Raw genomic sequence first — 24,329 nt, forward strand, 5'->3', positions numbered from 1 at the left:
ACTGAGATCACGACCGAACCAAAGTTGGGCGCTTAACTGACTTAGCCATGCAGGTGCCCCTCCTGGAAAACATTTTTAATTGTCATTCTTAACCCCCAAAGCACTCTGGGCTGGAATATAAAGTGGTCTGGTCCTCACTTCCCCCCTAAACTATTTTGTTCCAATGACTTATTAGAGAATTTCACGGAGCTGCATTTGGGGTTTGTACTTGGCTGTGCACATCAATCCACATGTGACTCAACAAACAGAGAGCAAACTGAATTGATAACGTAGAGCCTCAGTGAGCTCTATCACTAAACCTGATAAAGATGGCACATTTTAACCCAATTTACACAACTACCCCCACCCCCCACCCAAATAAAAGAAATCTTCAAACAACAAAGCGAGGAGCTTGTTTAAGTGCTGATGGCAAGCAGCGTGACCAGGAGTCCATGCGCTGGAAGGGCCGCTGAGGGGTCACTCACTCTGCCGTCCGTCACCCCCTTACACACAACTCTGACTGAATACCCTACACTATCTGAACACCCCACCAGCCGATTTTTAAAGGCCATCCAGAAAGGAAGCTTACGACCTTCCCTGCTAAACCTGCTATGCTGAAGAATCTTCCCTGTGTATCAAAATCCTTTTTATCTATCTTCAAATTCCAATTTGACTGGATTCATTTTAACTGGAGCATAAAACCAGACTAGTTTAGAATCTAAGCCAGATGTACTAGTTCTAACAATGTTAGCAAAATAAAGCTTAAGAGATAAGAACTCAGAATTTTTACTTCATAAAACATCCTTTTGAATCAGCACTTTTTAGCAAAATTCAGTTACATTCTTCTTCAGTGAGCAACCATGAAAATGCCATCTGCCCCTTTCTCCAGAAGTTTCTACTATATCTGGCTACAGCTTGTTAACCAGTCAGGTACTCGGTCAAACAAAGCTGTTCCTATAACTAAATATAATTTTCCCTCTTTCCAAAGAAAAGCAAAGAAAACTGAAATTCATATTATGCCTTATTTAAAATCTATTCAGGTAGGAGAAGACTCTAAATAACATAAGTATCCAAAGCTCTCAGCCCAGCACATGGATGCAGGAGCCACCACCGCATCCTAACCTGCCCTGGATCAGAGGACGCTGCTGGTCTCAGGACCAGTGTGAACCCTCTTCTACCCACCTGCAAGTAAGAATCAAGTTCGATAATGGATTTCTTCAGAAACCTCATAACCTGTGACCACCATGATCATTTTTCTTGGAATTTCTCATTTCTCACAAGGTCAGAGTATGATAAGTACTTCTGATTTTCTTTCTTTTAAAAAAATTTTTTTAATGTGTATTTTTAAGAGACAGAGGCAGACATAGAATCCAAAGCAGGTTCCAGACTCTGAGCTGGCAGCAGAGTCTGACGCGCGGCTCAAACTCACGAACTGTGAGATCATGACCTGAGCTGAAGTCAGACGCTTAACCAACTGAGCCACCCGGGCGCCCCAGCACTTCTTATTGACTCCTCTGTTCAGTTAGAAGCAAGGCTGCAGTTTTGTTCTTCCGATACAAAAGTGGAGAGGCACACAAAAGGGAATTTCAAAGGTACAGAGAGAACCTAAAGAATGGCCCTCTTGACTGATGAGTATAGACTAGAAATACTCAAAGAAAATTTAACAAAAATTATCAAAACACAAGGATTTCTTAGTACTTTTTAAAACTTTATGGTTCAAACCAAACTTTGCAGGCAGAAATGCATCACTCCAAAGAAGGCGGACAAGAAGAGAGTTACTTCACTGCAGAAACAAAGGGAACAAACACACTGGAGTAAAGCAGCAATTAGGCCCGAGTTCAAAGATGGGAGCGTCCCCATCCGCAGCAGGATGGCTGAGCTTGGGCAGATCGATGCATCATAACGCACTAGCTGGGATTGGATGCAACTTTAATCAGTCTTTCCAGAAAAAGTCACCTCCAAATGGAGCCTCACTGTGGGTCTGGGTTTGTGAAAAACCAGCCCTAGATGACAGTCAGAGGCTACTCTCACATCCTCAACAAAAAACAAGCACATGTTTCTGGAGAGAGAGTGGCCTGCTGGATCTAGACCCACAAAGTTGCCAATTCAAGGAAAATGATGGCGCCCTGTGAACGAGAATTCTAAAATTCCAATTCTAAAGAATACATCTGCTTATTACTTTTCACGCGTCTAAGCCCTAACAGACCTCCTGGTTTCCGGGCGGACTAAGGTGTGTCAACACCACAATCTTCAACCTGTGCCTCAAATGCTGCCTGGCAGAAAGCCCCTCAGCCCACTTTTTCACCCGGTTCCTTACAAGGATTAACTTCCCCGCATTGCCGGTTTCCATCACAGTGAAACGGCTTCCAACCGAGAGCAGACCCGGGAGAAACCGTGCTCTCTGCCGAAAGCCGGGTAGAAGCCCGGACAAAAGGAACATCAGTTAAGCACAGGCAAGAATTTAATTTCCAAAACCTAGTGGGGTGTAAGTAAGTCCCTTAATTAAAGCTTTTGTAGCATCTCCTCGAGGTCTGTAATTGTCTCTCTGTGCTCAGGCGGCAGGGCCACTTTGAGGACCTTGGGGGTAACTCTCGGCCAGTAACGCAGCACAGCACCCAGTCTTTAGCACATTTTCTGGCTAATTGACCTTCAAAGAGTTTGTGAGCTACCGCTCTTGCTCGCTGCCAAACACCTTTCACAGTTTCTTTTTGCCCCTGTCTTTCTTTTAGAGGAATATTATAGGCCCAACGTTTGGATTAGCTTCACACGCAGAGCCATTCCTATAATTTTATGAAGCATCGGAAGTGAAGGTGGAAGGCGATAACTGAGCAGGCCTCTAATCTGAACGTGGGGCAGTGTTATCAAGCACGAGGCTCTTAATTCCTTAACCTTAAACCCCCTGCCGGTGGCTATATTCAGCTTTTTCATCTGGTACTTTATTGTGACCATTGCTAATAATCATCTACTCATAATTTTACTTTTCCCCTCACATCACTGAGACCTGCTTCAGGGTTCAAATCCCCACACTTAACTGCCTGCAATCTAGTACTTCATCACCAAATTTTCTCCAATAAAAAGGTAAGAACAAAATAAAAAGAGGGCAAGGAGCCCTGGAAAAGGACTGAGTCTGTGTGACACATGTCACAGCAAGGAACAGAAAACACCACTATTGGCGTAGATACAAATAACCACACAGAGCTCTCCATAAATTCCGGGACAAAACACAAAATGCAGAATCATACAGACACTGGAGCCTACTGGGTGGACTGAGTGTGCTTTAGGCCTGTTCTAAGTGACTGACCATGTGATACGGGTGGGCACAGGAATCATCGGTTAACAGGCCGACTCTAGGGCTAGCGTCTAGCCAGCCTCCCCCTTCCTCTCCGAAGCCTCAATTCTAAATGCCATCGCGCAGCGCCACAGCCCATCCTAGGAAACCACGAAGGACAAGAAACTCCCCAGTGCCCCATGGTGGCGTGATGCGGACACAGTGGCACGGGGCCGACAGCACAGTCCCCTACACAGGGCTCCCCTCCCGGCTTTCCCCCAGCTTCCTGAGAGTGCAGTGACCAGAACCGTCCACCTCACCTTCCCTAAGTGGTGTTAGCTTAAATAAAGAGAAAGGACAAAACCAAACACACAAACTGAACACGGGTGCAGAGTAGTTGTTCTTAAAGTGTCAGAGGCAGGAGTTCTCGCGTGAGCCGGCTGAGCTGTACACAGTGGAGAGCCCCCAACGGGCAGGGAGGAGGCACGATGGAGACAATACAGTAACTTATAAAGAAAAGGGTTTTAGAAGGAAAAAAAAAAAGTATAATTACTGAGCTATAAACCCACACATTTTTTTGCCCAACCCCAGTCCACTACAGGTTGGGAGAAAACTCTCTCTACAAAGCTCATTTAATTTGTAAGCGGAGACTGAATAATTTCCAACTGGTAATATAAAACACCCATTTCTCCCTAGATGTACATAATTCTTTACCTTACATCTGAAGTGAAATATTTATGGTACCTAAAGTCTTTAAAGAGAGGAGACCTAATCCCTTGAGTTTAATGGCTATCTTTCAGCCCTTTCAGAAGATCAAAAGGAAGGAAAAGCCCTTACACAACTTTACAGTGCTAATCCCAACACACCTGCAGACACTATTAACTCTGCGAGCAGCGGCGGCCGGACGTGAGGACAGAGGGTGCCTGCTGACCCCCACTGCCCGGCCCCGAGGAGGAAACCCGCGCTCCCGGGGCACCCTGTGGAGACTGGGCTCGGCGAGGCCCCCGCCGCAAGTAAGGACTGGATCCTGGAGACTTTATTCCTAAAAAGGAATCAGCAAAGCCCAGACTATCTGTTCTCCTAACAAAAGGATAAATGTCTTCAATAAAAAATCTTCTAAATAAATCACCACAGGGTACCTGGGTGGCTGTCATTAAGCATCTGACTCCAGCTCAGGTCATGATCTCCCTGTTTGTGAGTTCAATCCTCTCTCTCTCCCTGCCTGCCTCTCCCTCTTTTTTTTTCTCTCTCTCTCTCTTCTTCCCCACGCCACCTGCCCATGGGATTCTCTCTCTCTGCCCCCACTTACACCTGCTCTCTCAATAATCACCACAATCACCTTATGATCAAACTCCAAAATTTCCCAGTTTACTTTGTATACACAAATTTGTAATTCCCATGGCATTCACTTTTTAAGATCTATTTTAAAGTCTCATCTTAATTATGTCACTCTCATACCCACAGAGTCCTATGTAAAAAGCTGAAGAAGGTCAACAATGTTAGAACTTAAATGTTATCCATCCAGGGGTGCCTGGGTGGCTCAGTCGGTTAAGTGTCTGCCTTCAGCTCAGATCAAGATCTCATGGTTTGGGAGTTTGAGCCCCGCACAGGGCTCTGGGCTGACAGCACAGAGGCTGCCTGGGATTCTCTCTCTCACTCTCTCTGCCCTTCCCTGGCACACAACACATGCTCACTCTCAAAAATTAAAAAAAAAAATGCAATCCATCCAATTGCAATTTTAAATCAGTCTCAAATTTACTTGTATAAAACCAAAGGATATTTAACTCCAGGTTAAAAAGTATCCTCACACACTACTGGTTTTAAAATTCCTATTCTAAAATAATGCATCGTCCTACATTTGTTTGATGCTTCCATCATTTCCCTCAAATTGTCACATTTCTTAAACATTCTTAGGACAGTTTTAGAATAAAAACGTCAGAAATAAAAGGCAGGACTATCCTGCTTTCCTATACTAATAAAATGGTTCTTCTCTAGTTTTTTACCTAATACAGTCTTTTAAGGAGACAATTTCACAAGCCAAGTATGATCAACATTATTACTTTCTCCACAATCATAGTGAAATAATATTAATAATCATAAGAAGACTATTGTAGGATTAATTGGGGAAATAAGGGAATGTTGAGTATATAAGACTGTATCTGTAATTTCAGAATTAGTTGACTTAATTTGAGACCTTTGGCCAACATGGAGTTAACAGAACTCCAAATGTGTAATAATAGTGGGTGGGCTGTAGTTTCAGAACGAGAGAGTTCCACTGACAGGTAGGAGGGAGTGCGGGTGAAAAAGTAAAGACGCTGAGACTGTTAACGCCAGGGTACCTTGCCTTCTATTCCTCTCCTTCCACCCGCAGGGAAGGCTGGGCCTCAGCTCCACTGCAGCCCTGGCCAAGTCCCCGAGGCCAGGCACGTCACAGATGGGAGAAAGCCAAGCCCTAGGAGATTAGGGAACCCGCCCAAGGCAAGCAACTGGATCGCCTACAGAGTGCGCACAGGTGCCAACGGCCACGGACCCGGGGGGTAGGGGTGGGGGTGGTGTGTGTGTGTATGTGTGTGTGTGTGTGTGTGTGTCCAGCCCAGAGCACAGATGGCCCACGGGATAATGTCTTCAAACCTCTGGTCAAGCTGTCCATTCCATGTTTGCAAACTTCTGGTTTAGAATAAAATAAACAAACAGAACTTAAGAGGGAGAAAGAAACCTGACAACCTCTAACCTCAGGACAGACCCAAGCAGGCTCCGCAGAATTATTAACACAACATAAAACTGACAAAACCTAGAGTGAGCCTTCCGGGGAAAACAGCTATGCTGTTTTAGACCTCTCACACATCATAGGCACACTCAAAGAATACATTCCAGATTCTGGAGACCAGGCTAGGATAACATAAGCAGATAAAGTAGCACCTCAGTGACACCAGCTAGAAAGGCGAGGAGAGCGAGTGCGGCAGTCAGAGCCTGTGCAGCGCCTGCTTTTGAAGCAGGAAACTCTTGCATGATTTGAACCCGGGAAACGACTTAGAGAAGATCTTGTCTGTGCCTTTATTTCAGAGAGGAGAAAATGGATACGACAGAGGTTAAGAAAAACCACACGGCCAGGTAAGAGCAGAGCTGGGACTCGAAGCCCAGCCTGTACCCACTGCCAACGTTCTCGAGCGCAGAGCTGAAATCTGCCCGGAGTGTACTCTGGAGAGTGAGTCTCCATCCCCTAATGCGTTCCCAAACTCACGTGCCTCTCCACAGCTGTGTGGTGCAGACGGACAGATCCCAGCATTCCCCTTAGGGATGAAGAAGCTCACACAAAGGGACGGAGTCCTAGATGACATGGGCTCCAGCGACACAAAGACCGGATGCAACACCCAGGGCTGCTTTTACCATGCCGCAGCCGAACACGCGTCCTCAGGTCTGACAAAACATGCTCTTTCCTATTGTTTTAACTGCTGTCTGTACCATCCTGGGCCCCGCATTTCAACTTAGTTTATATTCACATGTCGAAAGACATTTTTAACATCTTCGTTACATTTTATGTCCAAGTTTGCCAAACTGTTCTTAAAGTATCTTATGTTGGAGCTGTTCCCTGTTATTCACTGTTATACACAGGGCTTCTAGAATATATACTGCTTTTTCAATTTCTTTCCCTTTGCCAAGACTAACAGCACACAAGTTTAAAAAACAGATCCTTGTCTGGGTCATCATATATCAAAGCGTTTAAACAAGAGACCTCTAGCAATGCTAAGCCGGGCCGTGCCGATCCCGTCCCGCACAACACCGACCAGTGCTTTCCCTTGCCTGGTACCGGGTTCCACCTTTCTTAGTTGTACTGATGGCGGCGGGGGGGGGGGGGGGGGGGGGGGGGGGGGGGGGGGGGGGAGATGGGTGGTGGAATGCTCCAAAGCAACCTAGGAAAGTAATTCCAAGACAATCTCTGTTCAGAGAATATAATTCAAACATGCTAGGAGCCTTCAGGAATTAAGAGAATGATCAGAAACTCTCCTCCCGGGCCAAAGCTCAGTGGCCGAGGACAGCACTGATCAAACACCCACCATCTCCTGGTGAATATTACACATCGAAACGGTAAGTTCTGGAGGCGTGTAGAGCAAGGCATTTTATCTGATATTTTGCTCCAGGGTTTACTCTTTAATGGCCTTCGACATCACTCAGAAGAAACTGCTGGAACTACAGTCACACGGTGTGTGCACAGTAAGGCAAGTGCACAACCCCCTGTATTTGCTCTTATGCTGGGACGTGCTGCTGCTCCCCCACATGCCCTCTGCCACCTCTCTCCAAATACGCTCTTTTCATGTAAGAGTGTGGCTGCCACCATGTCATGGTTTCGGGGGGGGGGGGGCGCGGCAGATTTTTCTATTCCACTGAATTAGCCCCCATTCTTTTGTTAATACCTGAAATTTTTATAACGGGACCAAACTGCTCTCCCTTCACAGTCAGAAAAGCGGCTGAAAATCAAAGCATCCCTTAAGTTCATACCGATACGTATCATGGGAACTAAAGTCAGATCCTTTCCAGAAAAAAAAGTATTTTTTTTTAATATTTATTTTTGACAGAGAGAGAGACAGCGTGAGCAGGGGAGGGTCAGGGAGAGAGGGAGACACAGAATCTGAAGCAGCCTCCAGGCTCTGAGCTATCAGCACAGAGCCTGCCGTGGGGCTCGAACCCACGAACTGTGAGATCATGACCTGAGCTGAAGTCGGACATTTAACCAACTGAGCCACCCAGGTGCCCCAAGAAAGTATTTTTATTTTTTATTTTTTTTTTTATTTTTTTTTATAGTTTTATTCATTTCTAGGAGAGAAAGAGACACCATGAGCCGGGGAGGGTCAGAGAGAGAGGGAGACACAGACTCTGAAACAGGCTCCAGGCTCCGAGCTGGCAGTCAGCACAGAGCCCGACGCGGGGCCGGAACCCACGAACCGCGAGATCACGACCCAAGTGAAAGTCGGACGCTCAACCGACTAAGCCCTTCAGGCGCCCCAAGAAAGTATTTTTAAAGGAATAGAAGGGGACCAATAAGAGCCCGGGCCCCAGGGGCAGAGGGTGGGGAGGAAGAGCCCTAGAGACACAGGGTGGGGCTGCAAGGCCTGGGGTTCTCAGTACAAGCCGTTGATTTCACATTTGGCCAGTCTCGCCTGAAATAACCGTCCGCAGGAAGATTACGTTCCTGACCCCCAGCCCAAGTCACCCGCGTGACCAGCAGCATGGATTTCTCAAACAGGTCAAGATTAGACCAGAGCTATTCAACATCAATGTAAAGCAAAATAACGCACCAAGATCCAAGCTCTCAACTGGGATCTCAATGAAGTTAAATTGTCCTTCTATTATTTATATAAAAGCACTGGGAGTGGTTTTTTTTTTTTTTTAATTTTTAATGTTTACTTTTGAGAGTAAAAGAGAGAGAGCACAAGTGTGGGGAGGGGCAGAGAGAGGAAGACACGGAATCTGAAACAGGCTCCTGGGTCTGAGCTGGCAGCACAGAGCCTGACGTGGGGCTTGAACTCAGGAACGGTGAGATTATGACCTCAGCCAAAGTCAGACGCTTAACCGACTGAACCACCCAGGTGCCCCATGGGATTCCTGCAATGATATAACAGAGAAAAGACTAAGCTAAAAGGCAGAAAGGAGTCTAAGTAAAGGATAATATGGGAAGCAGAGAGAAAAGGTGCTGGCAAATGAAGGAACCTCTGGAAAAGACAGATACCTAATGAACGTCCGATTAACCTTCTGCTTCCCCAATGCCCCAAAGTCCACAGTAAAATACGCGTTTCTCATTTTTTAACAAAGTAGATTATGGACTAATATATTTTAATAATGTTTAGTTATTTTTGAGTGAGTGAGAGAGACAGAGCATGAGCAGAGGAGCAGAGAGAGAGGGAACCTGAGGCAGGCTCCAGGCTCTGGGCTGTCAGCACCAAGTCTGACACGGGGCTCAAACTCACGGAGTGTGAGATCATCACCTGAGCCGATGTCGGACGCTTACCTGACTGAGCCACTCAGGTGTCCCTGGATTAATATTTTTAAAAATCAGGGGCCCCTGGATTAATATTTTTAAAAATCAGGGGCACCTGGGTGGCTCAGTCAGGTAGGCATCCAACTTCAGCTCAGGTCATGATCTCACCGTTCACAAGTTTGAGCCCCATGTCGGGCTCTGTGCTGATAGCTCAGAGCTTCGAGCCTGCCTGCTTCAGATATCGTGTCTCCCTCTCTGTCTGCCCCTTCTCTACTCATGCTCTGTCTGTCTCTCTCTCTCTCTCACCCACTCTCTCAAAAATAAATTAAAATTTTTAATAAAGATTTTAAAAATGTTTTTTAAGGGGCACCTGGGTGGCTTAGTCGGTTAAGTGTACGATTTCAGCTCAGGTTACGATCTCACGGTTTGTGGGTTCGAGCCCCACATCGGGCTCTGTAGCCAGCTCAGAGCCTGGAGCCTGTTTCAGATTCTGTATCTCACACCCTCTCCCTCTGACCCTCCCCTGCTCACGCTGTCTCTCTCTCATTCTCAGAAATAAATAAAAAACATTTGAAAATGTTTTTTTAAAATCAGCAAGCATTATTATTAAGGCTCCCAGAGTCTTGCTTTTTAAAAAAAAAAAAAAGGAAGATGTTGGTCAGTGATTTTTAACAACAGTCTAATTTCCTAAACCATAATAGATGGTAAGCTATTAGCTCCTAAGCAGTGAGAGTTACTATATCAAACTCTACTTCTGGCTCAACTATACATAAGCAGGGAGCAAAACAGAGACTGAAAAAGGTGTTGGAATCCACTGAAATGACTTAAGAGGATAACAGAAGTCAACAAACAAACAAACAAAAAAACAACCCGACAAATACATCACTCTAAACAAAGTCGTTGGGTGGGAACCTGGTTATTAAGTTGCAAAGTGCTCTGAAAAGATGATGGATACCAATATGTGCCCCAGCTCTGTGTAAACAGGGATCACACAGAGTCCTCTGCTTTGATTCATAATGTGTTCTTTAAACAGTTACAGAATAAACCCAACATACAAATCATCAACTAAAAGGTTTTTATCAATTCCCTAGTTATGGCATAAACATTTCCTTTTGGAATCTGAATCTTATCAATACTATCTGATTAAGGTCTCACTTATCTCAATTTCTAATTACCTTTACATCTACATAAGACATTTATTTTAATGTTGGGAAAGACTGCTAACAGATTAAAAGGGTTGGGCTGATTAAGGAGACTATCATGCCAATCTGTGCTTGCAAATTTCAGGTTTTCTTTTCTTGAAAGAGTCCCACCCATTCAAATACCCTCATGTTTTCTCCTGTACCAGGTTCAATCTAACTAACAGACTTCCAAAACTCATTTTATCTTTTAAAGATATCAGAGATTAAAGTTTAGATATCTTATACTCCTTCATGGATTCCAAAAAGTTTTACCATAAATTCAGGAAGTTAAAAAATACCATTTAAAAGAAGCAATAATTGGAAAACAGCATGTATCAAAATCTACAAAGCAAATGGAAAAAGAAAAAACTGGATCTACTCCTCAAATGTACTCAGGATAAATTACAAAGAGGTTTAAATGTAAAATGATGAAACACTTAAGCTCTAAAGGAAGCATGGAGAATTCCTCCCTCATCACAGAATGGAAGAAACTTTATGACTCAAAATCTAGAAGCAATAAGGAAACAGACTGGGAAGTTTTATTACATAAAAATCTAAATGGCAACAAAACAAAATTTAAAAACTTAAAAAACAAATGGTTGGATGTACATCACAAACGGTTAATATCTCTAAATGAATCAAAAGTTTCTAAAAAGAGAAGGAAAGCGCAACATACCTAAAGAAAAAATAAGCAAGACCTATGAATAGAAGTTTACAAAAAAGGAAATAAAAATGTCCTAAATCATGAACACATGTTTACTTGCTCACAAGAGTAAGCCAGCTACAACTATAGTAGACACCCTTTTCCTCCTGAAATACTGCCCCCCAAATAGAGAAGTCTGACAAGTTGTGAACAAGGTTGAGGGAAAAAAGGTGTTCTCATCAGCTGCTGGGTTTGTATGGTGTCAGGACACACGTCCCCCAGAGAGGTGTTTGGTGCTATCTAACAAAAATATGAAATTATCCTTTGTCCAGCAGTCCCAAACTTCTAAGAATCTGTCCCAAAGAAACACTAGCAAAAATACCAAATAGCATAGACACAGAGCTATTCTTTGTGGCATTATGTGCAGAAGCAAAAGACTGGAAACAGCCTAACTAAGTCCATCGATAGAGAATTCGTTGAATAAACTGTGGCACTCCAGTACAGCACTCTGCAAACGTCAGAGAGAGACAGAGAGACAGAGAGATCTCCATAAATGGCTGCAGAGTGATCTCCAATGTAGATTAAGTTAAAGGAAAAAACAACAAGGTACCAAGCAACATGTAAAGTATCAACTCCCCAGTTGAGAACGTGGAGAATACATACACACACATTAAAAAAAAAAACAAAAAACAAAACAAAAAAAAACTACAGAAAGATAACTGAAAATTAGTAAAAACCATAACCTAAATAGGCAGTGAGGGAACAGTGTGATCAGAACAGGAATAAAAGTTGGAATTCTTGAAATATACTTCAATCTATAAGTTATATCCTAAGTGCAAAGAGAACTGCAGATAACGTTTAAATTGTTTTAATAATCATACTGATGTCATTTTGAAAAACAGTGTGAGCAAATAACTTCATCAGGAACCAAGATTTTCAATGTAGAGAAAAGAGCTATAAATATAAAATCAAGTATATTAAGTAAAAATCTCCTAATCCTAAATTACAAATATCCATATAACTCAATGTTTTCTTGTTTAAAAAACAGAACAAAAACCAGTTTCTCCAGCCCTGCACATCGAAGTCCCAGAAGCGACTTCTTCAGTAGCAGTGAGCAACTTTAACACCCAGACTGTGATCTAAATTTGATTTCTCACTAAGAGGAACCAGGGCCGCTTGGATATATAGACCTGTTTCCAGGTCTGACACAGAAAATATGTATGAGCCCAGAAATGTTTTCTACATTATTACCAGCTTTAGAAAAAGCCCCATTGTATACAACCATTTTCCCTCCCACCCCACCCCCCACCTTCATTTTAATAAGAACCTCCTGACAAAGGCATCTTAAGACTTAAAAGTCTCTTCCCCTACTCTTCCAGGACAATTCAGTCCTAAAGAGGCTAAAGGCAGCAGAAATCCCCACCCTAGGGACCATGTCCCCTAGATCAGGAAAAAGAGAGTCAGCCTGGAGTGTCAGAGCCTAAGGGGATGGCAAAGGCATCCACAGCTGAGCAGAGGACACATGGAGGGAAAAGATGGAGTCTGGTTACAAACAAGGGCACCGATCAAGTAAGTGAGTGAGTGAGGAATAATGGGAGCTGCGTTTCCCTCTGTTGGAGAGACATGCAAACATGGGACAGCTATGGACTTACGGTCTTAGAAAACACACACACACACACACACACAGAAGAAAATGTGTGTGTGCGCGCGCACACATATACATGGAAATAACTCACTTCCAACAGCAATAAACACACCCTAAATCTTGGCTTTTAAACACCATTTCCTAATAAATAGAACCAGGACGGAAAATGGGGCAATGGAAAGTTCCAGGTAAGACTAGGAATATTTTCTTGAGCCCAAAGCAAGGGAATGCTAATAAAGAATAGGAACATATTAAAAGGACACAGAAACCACCTTGAAGGAACACTCAATAGCCAAATTGGGGACAATGTGATCAACACAATTACTATATTGAATTAAAATAAATAATAGTCCATACTTCTAGAAATAGGAAGATACATTAGGAACAGGACATTTAAATAATTTCAAAGCTCTTCCCACAAAATGTTTTATTATAATGGGGAAAGGAATAACTTTACAGTAAAGCCTAGTAACCACCACCTTAACAATTAAAGTGAACATCGTCAGTTATGAAATAAATGGAAACTGTGGCACTTGAGAAGACACCATTATTTGTGTTACATTCTTCCAAAGACGCCGAACCCGAATCCACTGGTAAGGAAACCCTAGATAACTCAAAATTGAGGGATGCACTACAGAACTGACCTGTAATCTTCAAAAGTGTTAAGGTCATCAACATCAAGTAAAGAACTCTCCAGAAAGAGACTAGAGAATCATGGCAGCTAAAGATAACATGAGTCTTGGATGTAAAGATTGACAGAACTTGCCTAGGGTCTCAGGATTAAGATGGTGGTTAGCATTAAGATGAATGAGGTTTTCCTGATGTTGATGACTATACTGTGGTTATGCGGGACAATGTCCTTGTCTGAAGGAAATACACTGAAGTACTCAGGAGTAATGGGAGATCAGGTTAGTAACTTATGCTCCAACAGTTCAGGAAAGGCTTTTTGTACTGTACTTGTGTTTTTTTGTTGCTGTTGTTAGAGGGAGAGGGAGGGAGGGAGAGAGAGAGAGAGGGAGAGAGAGAGAGCGCGAGAGCGAGCGAGCGAGCGTAGACGTGTGCAAGCAAGGGAAGGGCAGAGAGAGAGAGGAAGAAAGAGAATCCCAAGCAGGGTCCTTGCTATCAGTGTGAGCCGACATGGGGCTTGACTGTGAGATCACGACCTGAATGGTAATCAAGAGTCAGACGCTTAACCGACTGAGCCACCCAGGCGTCCCTGTACTTGCATTTTTTAAATAAGCTTGTGATTATTTCAAAATTTTAAAAAGACAAAATGGGATTTAAGTTATAGGAGTGTCCTGATGGGAGCTTTCATCAAATTCTCAAAAACAACAAAAAAATTACCACCCCAGTTCTATACTTTGGAACAAAAGGAAATACTAAATATGAATATGTCAAAGGGAAATGGACATTTTGAAGATGGGTAAATTCAATAAACTTATATGCTTATTAAACCCATCTACTTCAAAGAAGAGCAGTTATCGGTTTTAAGTAACTCAATTATTCCCTAGACTTTTCAAAGCCACTGCAATGGATAGGTGGTTTCCTTCCTTAAGATCTGTCCATCTACAGGAGGGAAGCAAACCATAAGAGACTCTTAAATACTGAGAACAAACTGAGGGTTGATGGGGGTGGGGGGAGGGGAAGGGGGTGATGGGCACGGGGGAGGGCACTTATTGGGATGAGCACTGGGTGTTATATGTAAACCAACTTGACAATAAACTATATTAAGAAAAAAGATCTGTCCATCTACCTATCTAAATACATGCATATGTCTTGTTCTCTATCATAGTATTTCCTACTGTTTGGGGAAATACAACGCCTTATTTCATTTTGTTCCCTTCCCCTGACAAAATATTAGAGATCATCCATTATTTTAAGTGGCTAATTGTGTTGAGGGATTTATCAGACTAAAGGAAAAGTCACTGCCATATTACATTAACTCATATCATTAACTTTTCAACTGACCAAAAAAAACTTAAGAAATACGAGCTGAACCAATGTTCTGGCAGACTTTCCCTTTTAAGTCAGCGTTGATGGAAAGGACTCTTACTTCCGCCGTCCCCACAGGAGTGAGACGCCACCGGGTACCTGGTCTTCCTGAGCAACCAGAACTGAAGGACATCTGATGCCTTATCGCTGATGCAGAAGCTGGAGCCACAGCTACTCACGGCTTTCGCCCGCAAGGTACCTCTCCAGGTGACAGGAAGGCTTCTTTTATAAAACTCTAGCTCCTCCTGGGGCGCCTGGGGGCTCCGCCAGGTAAGCATTCTGACTCCTGGTTTCGGCTCAGGTTCTGTGAGTTCCAGCCCTTCATCGGCCTCCATGGGACAGCACGGGGCCTGCTTGGGATTCTCTCTCCGCCCCTCTCCCACTCACACTGTCTCTGTCTCTCTCAAAATAAATAAACTTTAAAATGAAATAAAATCTTAGTTACTCCAACAACACTGTACAGAGGGAGAATACCTACTTCTCATCACTACGGCACTCGTGAACTTCCAGCTTCTCTAGAAAGGTGGGTTTCAAACTTATTTTTACAACAGGGACCTTTTGTTCAAATTTTACTTGGAAGTATACAAATACAATGCGTTTGCTGTTTTATGGGAGCCCAGACGACATTTAAAAAAATTTTTTAATGTTTATTTTTGAGAGGGGGGGGTAAGAGAGAGAGAGGGAGGGGCAGGGTGCAAACAGGGGAGGGGCAGAGAGAGAGAATGAATCCGAAGCAGCCTCCAGGCTCTGAGCTGTCAGCACAGAGCCCGAGCCCAGTGTGGGGCTCAAACTTATGAGATGTGAGATCATGACCCGAGCCGAAGTAGGGCGCTTAACTGACTAAGCCACCCAGGCACCACCCAGAAGACATTTTAAAAGCCACTCCTCTATAACATATTCCCTGGGACGGGCCAATGTCTTCACTAGCTGTAAAAATTCCAGCCGGAAATAAGTGCCAGTCGTTTGCAACACCTTCATGGCAACAAAACACAAATGCATCCATGAAATGAACATCCATGAAGGAGGCTGGAATGAGCCCACAGCCCATGTCGATAGGGCAGGGGTCACTGAAGGTGAACTCAAAAGTCAAAAGTAAAGGGATACAACAACAGAGAAAGGAAAAATGAGAATGGTTTTACTAAGACTTAATTTTGAAATGACTCCGAGGTTAGCATGAAACCTGATTCCATGATCTTACAGCTGGATAGCACTTAATTCTGCCAAGGAGTTCAAGCAGGTAGAAATTAAAATAGAACTTGTAAGTGAGGATTGAGTTTACCTTTGAGAAAAGAAAATTCCAAAGATCAGCGGTTTAATGAACACAGAGGTTTATTTTATATCAAACACAGAATTAAGTGCTCCAGGGAAGGCAACCTTTATTCTGAACAGCCATGTGGACAGCTGACTGCTCCACGTCAGCCCCACCTAGGGATTTATTCAATGTTTACCTTCTTCTAGCCACCAAGGCACCCAGGCTTCCGATGGCTGGACTGGCTACTCAGAGAGCTGGAGTTCAGTTTCCCAGAACACACCATTCTCAAGCAATACGCTGCAGCACACCCATGTGCCCAAACCAGGGTGCCACCAAAGTGTAAAACTGCTGCTACCCGGAGAAAGTGAAACTGTCTTATATGTAAGATGAAAACTAAGTAGTAAAAGTCACCCTAAAAATCCTCTAAACTTTCAGGATCTGGGCCCATCTCGCAAGCTAAAACTGAGTTCCGTTTGCATCCCTTTGTATTTGGGCCATGGCCTTTTCTATAGAACAATGGACGCCAGGATCCAGTTTGGAAGCAGGAAACAAAGGAATATAAGGTGGCAAATAAAGATATTTTTGCCCAGCAAAAAAAGCTGAATTGAACCCAAAGAATGCATTCAGTTACAGCCTGCATGCTTAACGGGAGTGAAAATGAGTTCTTGGGGCAGAAAGAGAGGTATGAAAAAAATCATACAAATTACAGGGGCGCCTGGGTGGCTCAGTGGGTTGAGTGTCCGAGTTTGGCACAGGTTGTGATCTCACAGTTCGCGGGTTTGAGCCTCACATCGGGCTCACTGCTGTCAGCACCAGCCCGCTTCAGATCCTCTGTGCCCCTCTCTCTGCCCCTCCCCTGCTCGTGCTCTATCCAAAATAAAACAAACATGAAAAAAACCACAACAACTACAATGGTTTGTGGCCCTCCAATGCTGAACCCAACTTGACCATCTTACTCCTGAGTATTCAGGTCCTCTCACTGGGTCGCCCTGGGCACACAGGAGCAGCACCGACACGGAATATAAAGCAGCTGTATGCCAGCTCAGTCAGCACTGCAAAACCACAGCGACAGACGGCTGGGACTCTGACTGCCAGACTTCCTGTCGCTCATGCAGCCGTGTGGACAGGCGGCCTGTGCGCGCACACGGGCTGCCGTCAGCTGCCGTGAGGATACTGTTCATGTCTGACGCCAGGAGCTTCTGTACGGCTCAGGCTTTGACAATAAAACGTTTCTAATTCAAAAAGTTATTCAACACATCATTAATTACATCACGTGCCAAAAAGAAAAAACAATGACAATATCTGACTACCAGCTAGTTATTTTCTCTCATGGAGAAGCTAAAGTCACTAATAATTAAGAAATTACTTGCAATTGTTTTGCTTTTGCGAAAAAAATGCTTTAAGTGACAAAATGTGATTGATTGGCATATATAATTTGACACACTACAATTTATACAAGTAAATAAACATTAAAAGTTATTCAGTAGATACAGATTTTAATTTAACTTTTTAGTTATTTTTAACTTTGGATTTTAGAGAGGTTTCTACTTATTCTTTTTATATATGAAGCACAGCCATGCAGAGAGCACATAACATGTAGTGTATCTGTGGTATCAAATTTTCGTGGAGGGGCAATTAGAGAGAAAAGGTCTAAAAAAGGTTTCCTAAGGGAAGCAGAAACCTGTTAGGACATCTATCAGATGGGAAATGGAACTGAGTCATTCAAGTGAGATGTGGCATGAGCACTCCAATTTGCTGAGTACTGAAATGTCAAATAAGTACACACGCGCGTGAGCGCACGTGCGCACGTCCACACGAAGTGAAATGAACACGAGTGGAGAGAACTTTGCCTGGTACACATGAGAGAGGGAGGCAAAAACACGCAAAAGCACAGGGCTAAGTGAACCACCTGATAACCGCTAAAGCTTTATAAACACTGTGGCCCGCCATACAGTGTGAGTCTCTGCATGGGGATCACAGCTGCTGTAATACTGGATTTTAATCCCTTCCAAAAAGGGAACAAAAATTATATTTGAAGGCTTTCTTTAAACATGATAAAGTAGAGAAGCAAAGGAATAAGGATTGTTTTTATATGTTTTTATACAGAGTACTAAGGTCAGGAAGCTTAAAAACGTCTACACTGTTTTTCAAAGGAAAAAAGTTGATGCCTTAACAGAGTGATGCCTTTGTTGGTGGTAGTTACCACTAAATGTGGACACATCATATGGATCCCCTTCTATTCTGGTGCAGAACATTTGTATAAATCAAACCATAAATGAAACACCATTACTTCAAAAGTTGTCCAACAGATATTCTTCCCGTATATTTCTAAGCTCATGTTACACTGAAAGCCAGTGTGAAGACCAGGGAAAACTCACAGTCTCACCCATATTTTTTAGCATCTGAAATCCTTCACAGGTGTCCTGAAAGAGGAAAAGGTCATGACCTACAGGTCAAGTCAATGATCATTAGTAAGTGTTACTGTAACAGAAGGGACCTAAATAACCTCTATGGCTACATATGGTGCAGGATTAAATGTGCCTATTACTTATGGTGATTTTTCATCTCACAAAATGAATTCTGAGCAGCATGAAAACTAGAATTGTTCAAAACTAAAAGCTGTAAAACCTGTCTCTTAGGGATCTCGTCTCAAGTTTAAACTGAAGTCTTCTGAAGAGATGTAAATAAAACCAAACTGAACTGGTAACAAATTAAAGGGAAAATACACACTAAAAGTCAATGCAGCCAAATGCACACCAAGCCCACCACCTCCTACAAGAAAGAACTCTGGCCACTGATTTTCCCAGTAACCACATAACTGTTCTAAATAGAAAAACGCTGAGATTTTTTTCTTGCCCAGAGTGGTTTCAGAAAAGGATAAATGCATTCTAACATACATAATTCAGTCTGCAACCAACCACAAAAGGGGAGAAGCTTGGCGGGGCGAGGGGAGGGGGGGCACATACATATGCTGTAATAATCTGATCAAATGCCATTAAAACACTGAGCCGAATCCTGAAACCCTCAGAAGGCTTTACAGCCTGCTATGAAGTTCTTCTCCTGCCCTGCCCCCCGCCTTAACTGACCTCATCCTATGATCACCTCCTCGGTCTATCCCATGTTACGTTCTTCAGTGCCCAGGTGCTCAGCGAATGAAAACTCGGCAGCACCCTGACTTCTACCTCCGGCAGCAGTCCTTCCGCAGGGCTCCTCAGGCTGCAGAGGGCTGTCGCCTTAATAATAAACAAGGTTACGCTCCAATATCAACAGAACACTTTGGGGTCAATGCAGCAATCAATCAGATGAGCTTCCAGATTTCTCTCACAACGGACAGGGCCACATTTCTCAGAGGGGAATCACGTTTTGTTCCACTCATCACTACCATCAAACAGCACAGCACAAAAGGAAGTCGGTGGCGCTCATTAGAAAAGAGAAGAAATCAGGTGTAACGGCCAATGGGCTGACATGAGCAGGAATCTCTGGGGAATAGACTTAGCTCAATTACAAACACAAAGCCACCAAGGATTTTAATTATTAAAAAGTAAACCATATGCTAGAGTAACAGAAGACAACTCAGTAATCAAAAATGGTGGGAAATGGCCATTCTTAATCTGCTTCTCTTCTTTGATACTCTGAAGACCTTTTCTTTACAGAAAAAGTTATACACAAAATAACAATATTTTGGTAGAAATGATACAGCTAAACACACTCCAACTATCAAATTCCTGTGTTTATGTATTTACTTAGGAGACACATATGTATATCTATATGATATATATACAGTATATATATGAAGTTTTAGATAAACACCAGCTTTGTTCCTGACTTATTTTGACAAACCACTTACTTTAAGTGTTGATTTCTTTAACCATAAAAAAAAAAGTCACTAATCAAAATAGACTTAGAAATGCCTATGAGAAACGAGGGATTATTATTTATAATGACAGTAATTCTCTTTGGTTTGATGGCTCTTACAGAAAGCACTCAGGAAAAAAAGATGTGGCCAATGCTGGTGATAGAGACAGCAGAAGTAAATACCCTGTTTTGTTTTTCTTTACCCCCAAAATAGCCAGCTAAGATATAATGAAACATGTACTGGTCCAGGCCACCCATATGTATAAAGAAGTTGTACCAAAGCTTTTCAAATTTATAATTTTATAAATCATAGACGTCAAAACTTAAAAACATAAGAATATTCTATGAAAGCCTAAATAAATTTAAAAGGAAACCGAATATTGAGTCTGTCCTCATGCTAAATCAAAACCATAGTAACAACTTGGCCTAAAAGAGTGAACATCAAGACCTACAACCACATCAGAAGATTAGAGTTTATGAATGCATTTTCTAGTTAAAAACAAAACACAACACAACAGACATCTGTGTATTAGGGAAATTAAGTACTAAGTGTTACATATTTTAGCACCAAAAATAATGAAGGATTTAAATACTATCCTAGGTTTAGAATTATAAAAATCTGACTTTGAAAAAGATCAACACAGATTCGCTTTTTCTATAAAAGATCCCAAGCGGCACATACCATGGTATCTTCCAAATGCTAAATGCTGTAGCTCCTACCTTTCAGAAGGGTCTTAAATCAGTCTTCTCCTTGGAATGGCTACGCCCAACACTGAAGTTCAAGTTTCAAGTCAACACCCTCACTACTGTAGCACAGTGTATACTGTGATATGGAATCTACGCTACGCAACCTTCCAACCACTCTCTACCCCTTACTCCCTATACCATCCAATCTCCATACTGTTGCCAGACCCAAATCAAATCATTTATTGGGGGGGGGGGGGGGGTAGGGGGAAGCTTCAGTATTTTTTTTTCCTGATTAGCTAAAATCCCTTGTTCTAGCATTTAGGACTCTCAATATAGTCCTGAGCTTCCTCCTCACCCTCTAGGCAAACCAAACTGCACGAGGCCATGTTTCCCGTCGTATTTTGTCTTAGCTCACATGGCTCATCTTGCTTCCCCTATTCCTTCCTTCACAGGACAGGCCCATCCCACTTCCCAGATGCTCTGTAACACTTTCCCGGACACCCTCAGGTGCATGGCTTCCCCCTGTGGAAACCTCAAGGTTCCCATCGGATGCAGCAGCCTGGTGCGAGCTGGTATGTAACGCTCTTCCCCCGATAGGTTCTCAGGCAGCGGGGCCTGTCCTACTTACCTCTGTCTTCTTGAAGCCTGCCTCATGACTGGGAACTCAGATTCCTCCGAAAAATAAACATCTAAGGAGCTTACTCAGGCCACAGAGGCAACACATTAAGATGTTAATTTATGGGGGCGCCTGGGTGGCTCAGTTGGTTGAGTGTCCGACTTTGGCTCAGGTCATGATCTCACGGTTCGTGGGTTCGAGCCCCGTGTCAGGCTCTGTGCTGACAGCTAGCTCAGAGCCTGGAGTCTGCTTCGGATTCTGTATCTTCCTCTCTCTCTGACCCTCCCCTGCTCATGCTGTCTGTCTGTCTGTCTCTCTCTCTCTCTCGGAAATAAATAAAACACATTAAAAAAATATTTTTAAAAAAGATGTTAATTTATGGCTTATAGAAACATTATTCATATAAAAGTGTCCTATCCATTGCAGATAATGCTCCAATTCACCATTTCAGCTCTCTGCAATTTTTCAAGGAAAAAAAAACAGGCCCCATATACATAGCATAATCTGTTTCAGAGAACTGATTTCTATCCAGTTAATGTATTTATGAAAGGAAGTTTCTAAGTCTTCAGAAGGCAAAGAAGAAAACAGCTTTCAGGTTGCTATTAACTTGGCTGACCCTATCTTAAAGAACTCTAGAAGAGCAAACTGGTGAAGGAGTAAAGGCACTGTGAAGGCGGGCAACGTGGGCCTGTGGAAGGAACACTGGGCGAGAGGGGCGCTGCGTTCCGCACGTGACACACAGCCCAGCTCATTCAACTTGCCCAGGCCTGGTTCCTTCACGTGTGAAACCAGGGAATTGGGCTTGCTGAGCTCTAAGATCCAGTTCTAACGCTCCACAGCTCTAGAAGGATAACGCATGTCGTACTGGGTAATTTCTAATGAGGGATGTGGTGGAAGACAGTAACTCTCCGACATATTTAATCTCTCAATTTTGTGGAAAACAAACCAAACAAACAACAATGACAAAAACCTTCACAGATCTTCAATCTAAAAAGGCCCACGTGTTTCAGGGTTACTGCATTTTCAAAGAAATCTTCAAGTAAAAAAAAAAAAGTTAAACCACCAACAATAAAACAACAATCTATGAGGACTAAGAAAAATACATCTAAGAAAATCAAAAATATGTCCTCCAAAAGACCTCATATCACTACAAGTAACCGGTAAAGAACATTTTTAAAAAAATGAATGTTCTGTCAGACACTTAAGATGCCACATAGTTATGACAGGCAGTAGGAAGGAGTGGCATGAAACACTTCTTCCAAGTTGTTTCCGGAACTCTAGTCTAACAAGATAAACACAGAGTCCAACTACAAGGAAACGAAACGCAAAGCCTCCTTCAGCACCGCCTGCACAGGGGTACTGGGTTCTGTCTGCCAAACTGAAACTCTCCAACCGACTTCACCGCACACAGGCTTTTCTACAGGAGGGTCGCATTCTTCCCAATTAACAGGAAGCCTCTCAGGACAACTTTTCAGGGTTTTCTTTTGCCTTTAAACATTCAGACAGGTGGCTTTTGAGTGTGAATCCTCAGTTTAGGCTCTCTCAGCCTCCAGTTTGGACTACTGAGTTCAGAAGTGCCACCAGGGTGCTGGTGGCTTGCCGGTGCCTATAACCAGGGGCTACCACACTCAACTGGAACCAAAGTACTTTACTAAAGGAGCTCTACAAGCATTTTCCTAAGATGCTGGAGGGAAAAGGAAGGTTTTCTAGAAAATACTAACAATTACTTGAAATGAACCTCTATTTCCCACCTCCCCACTCCAATCAAACCAATCAAAAATTAGGACCTGGACTCTTCATTACATTATCACTAACTCAGTCTTACCTTCTGAGGCCTTGATCACATATCCCCCCTTCTTCTCACCAGGAGGTACATTAAGGAGCTGCATAATCCTGTCCAGCAGTCCATGGATTATCTCAAACCCAGGATTCTTATTGTAATAAACAGCACAGAGGTGCCTGTAGTTTCTCGCACCTACGTCTGAAAAAATAAAAGAATTAGCCATAAGGTCAACTGCTGTGGGGCTAGAAAGCATCTTTATGAAACTTAGAGCTAAAGCAAATACTTAGAGTAAATTGGGGAGTTGGGAGGTGGGGGAGGGCAGACCATTAAGTTCAAAGAGTCAAAATCATATTGTTTAAAGCATATACAGGGGTGCCTGGGTGGCTCAGTCGAGCGTCCGACTCTTGATTTCAGCTCAGGTCATGATCTCACGGTTTGTGAGTTCAAGCCCCACATCAGGCTCTGCACTTTCTCTCTCGCCGCCCCTCCCCAATTTGTGCTCTCCCTCCCTGTCAGAATAAATAAACTTAAAAAAAATTTTTTTTTAAAGCATATACACAGGTTGGAAAACTACGAAGTGAAGACAGGATTAACTACCACAAAAGTTAGAACAGTAGTTGTTCTAAGTAAAGAGAAGTGATAAGATGTGGAAGAGCCTTACAAGACACCCGAGATACCGGCAATATTCTTAGTTTGGATGGTTTATAATCTTTTTAAACTGTATGCTACATACACATTTCATATGTGTATGAAAAAAAAAGCAATATAGGAAGAGAAAAGAAGAATGACACTGATGAAAATATAAGCCAAAAAAACTTTCCACACAGGAAAAAGAAGGAAGAGAAATATACCAAAATGTCAACAAAGGTTCCATTTGGGCAGAGATCGTGTTTTCCAAATTTCATCTGCTTTCCAATTGTTCCCTGATCGCATGTATGATTCTACTTTGAAAATCAGAACTTCCAAAATGTAGTATTTTAAGAAAGACTTGCAGCAATCCAGATGAACCCTGACGGTGAGTAGATAAAGTGAGGTTTGCCCAGAGTGGAATATTACTCAGCAATGAAAAGGAACGAACCATTAACGGATGTGACCGCCTAGATGAATCTCAAAGGGCATTCTACCGAATGAAAGAAGCCAGTCTCAAGGTCTACACACAAGTCCATTTATAGGGCATTCTGGAAAAGGCAAAACTACAGCCACTGAGAACTGACAGAAGTTGCCTGAACTTAGATGTGGGGAAATGTGACTACGAAGGCAAAACATGGAAGGTTCTGGTGGCAACAGAGCAGTCTTTGTGTCTTGTAGTCATGGTCACAAAGATTTCAAACTTTATTAAAATCCCTTTTTAAAAAAGTGCCTGGTGGGGCACCTGGGTGGCTTAGTCAGTTCAGCATCCGACTTTCGCTTAGGTCATGATCTCGCGGTTCGTGGGTTCGAGCTCCGCGTCGGGC

General features: G+C 43.0%; 1 protein-coding gene and 1 long non-coding RNA gene across 5 annotated transcripts in view; one reads left to right on the top strand and one right to left on the bottom strand.

Annotated features, from left to right (window-relative positions):
- The window catches only part of FARSB (phenylalanyl-tRNA synthetase subunit beta), a 70,498-nt gene that overhangs the window by 1,506 nt on the left and 44,663 nt on the right, over positions 1-24,329 (bottom strand). Inside the window, exon 16 of the mRNA XM_039236840.1 lies at positions 22,918-23,073. Coding sequence (XP_039092771.1) covers positions 22,918-23,073 — 156 coding nt within the window. The remainder of the gene's footprint in view (positions 1-22,917; positions 23,074-24,329) is intronic.
- On the top strand, positions 5,494-21,208 carry LOC120234838. 4 transcript variants are annotated; one of them, XR_005529213.1, is made up of 6 exons: positions 5,494-5,529; positions 5,619-5,759; positions 6,311-6,358; positions 6,503-6,662; positions 14,761-14,877; positions 20,929-21,204. It is a non-coding gene; the product is annotated as an uncharacterized LOC120234838 (long non-coding RNA). The 4 variants fall into 4 exon arrangements; XR_005529211.1 differs by lacking the exon at positions 5,494-5,529 and having other exon boundaries at positions 5,542-5,759; positions 20,929-20,983; positions 21,074-21,206; XR_005529210.1 differs by lacking the exon at positions 5,494-5,529 and having other exon boundaries at positions 5,542-5,759; positions 20,929-21,208.

This window comes from Hyaena hyaena, unplaced genomic scaffold, assembly GCF_003009895.1.
Source record: "Hyaena hyaena isolate Hyena2069 unplaced genomic scaffold, ASM300989v1 scaffold_117, whole genome shotgun sequence".
Classification (NCBI taxonomy): Eukaryota; Metazoa; Chordata; class Mammalia; order Carnivora; family Hyaenidae; genus Hyaena; species Hyaena hyaena.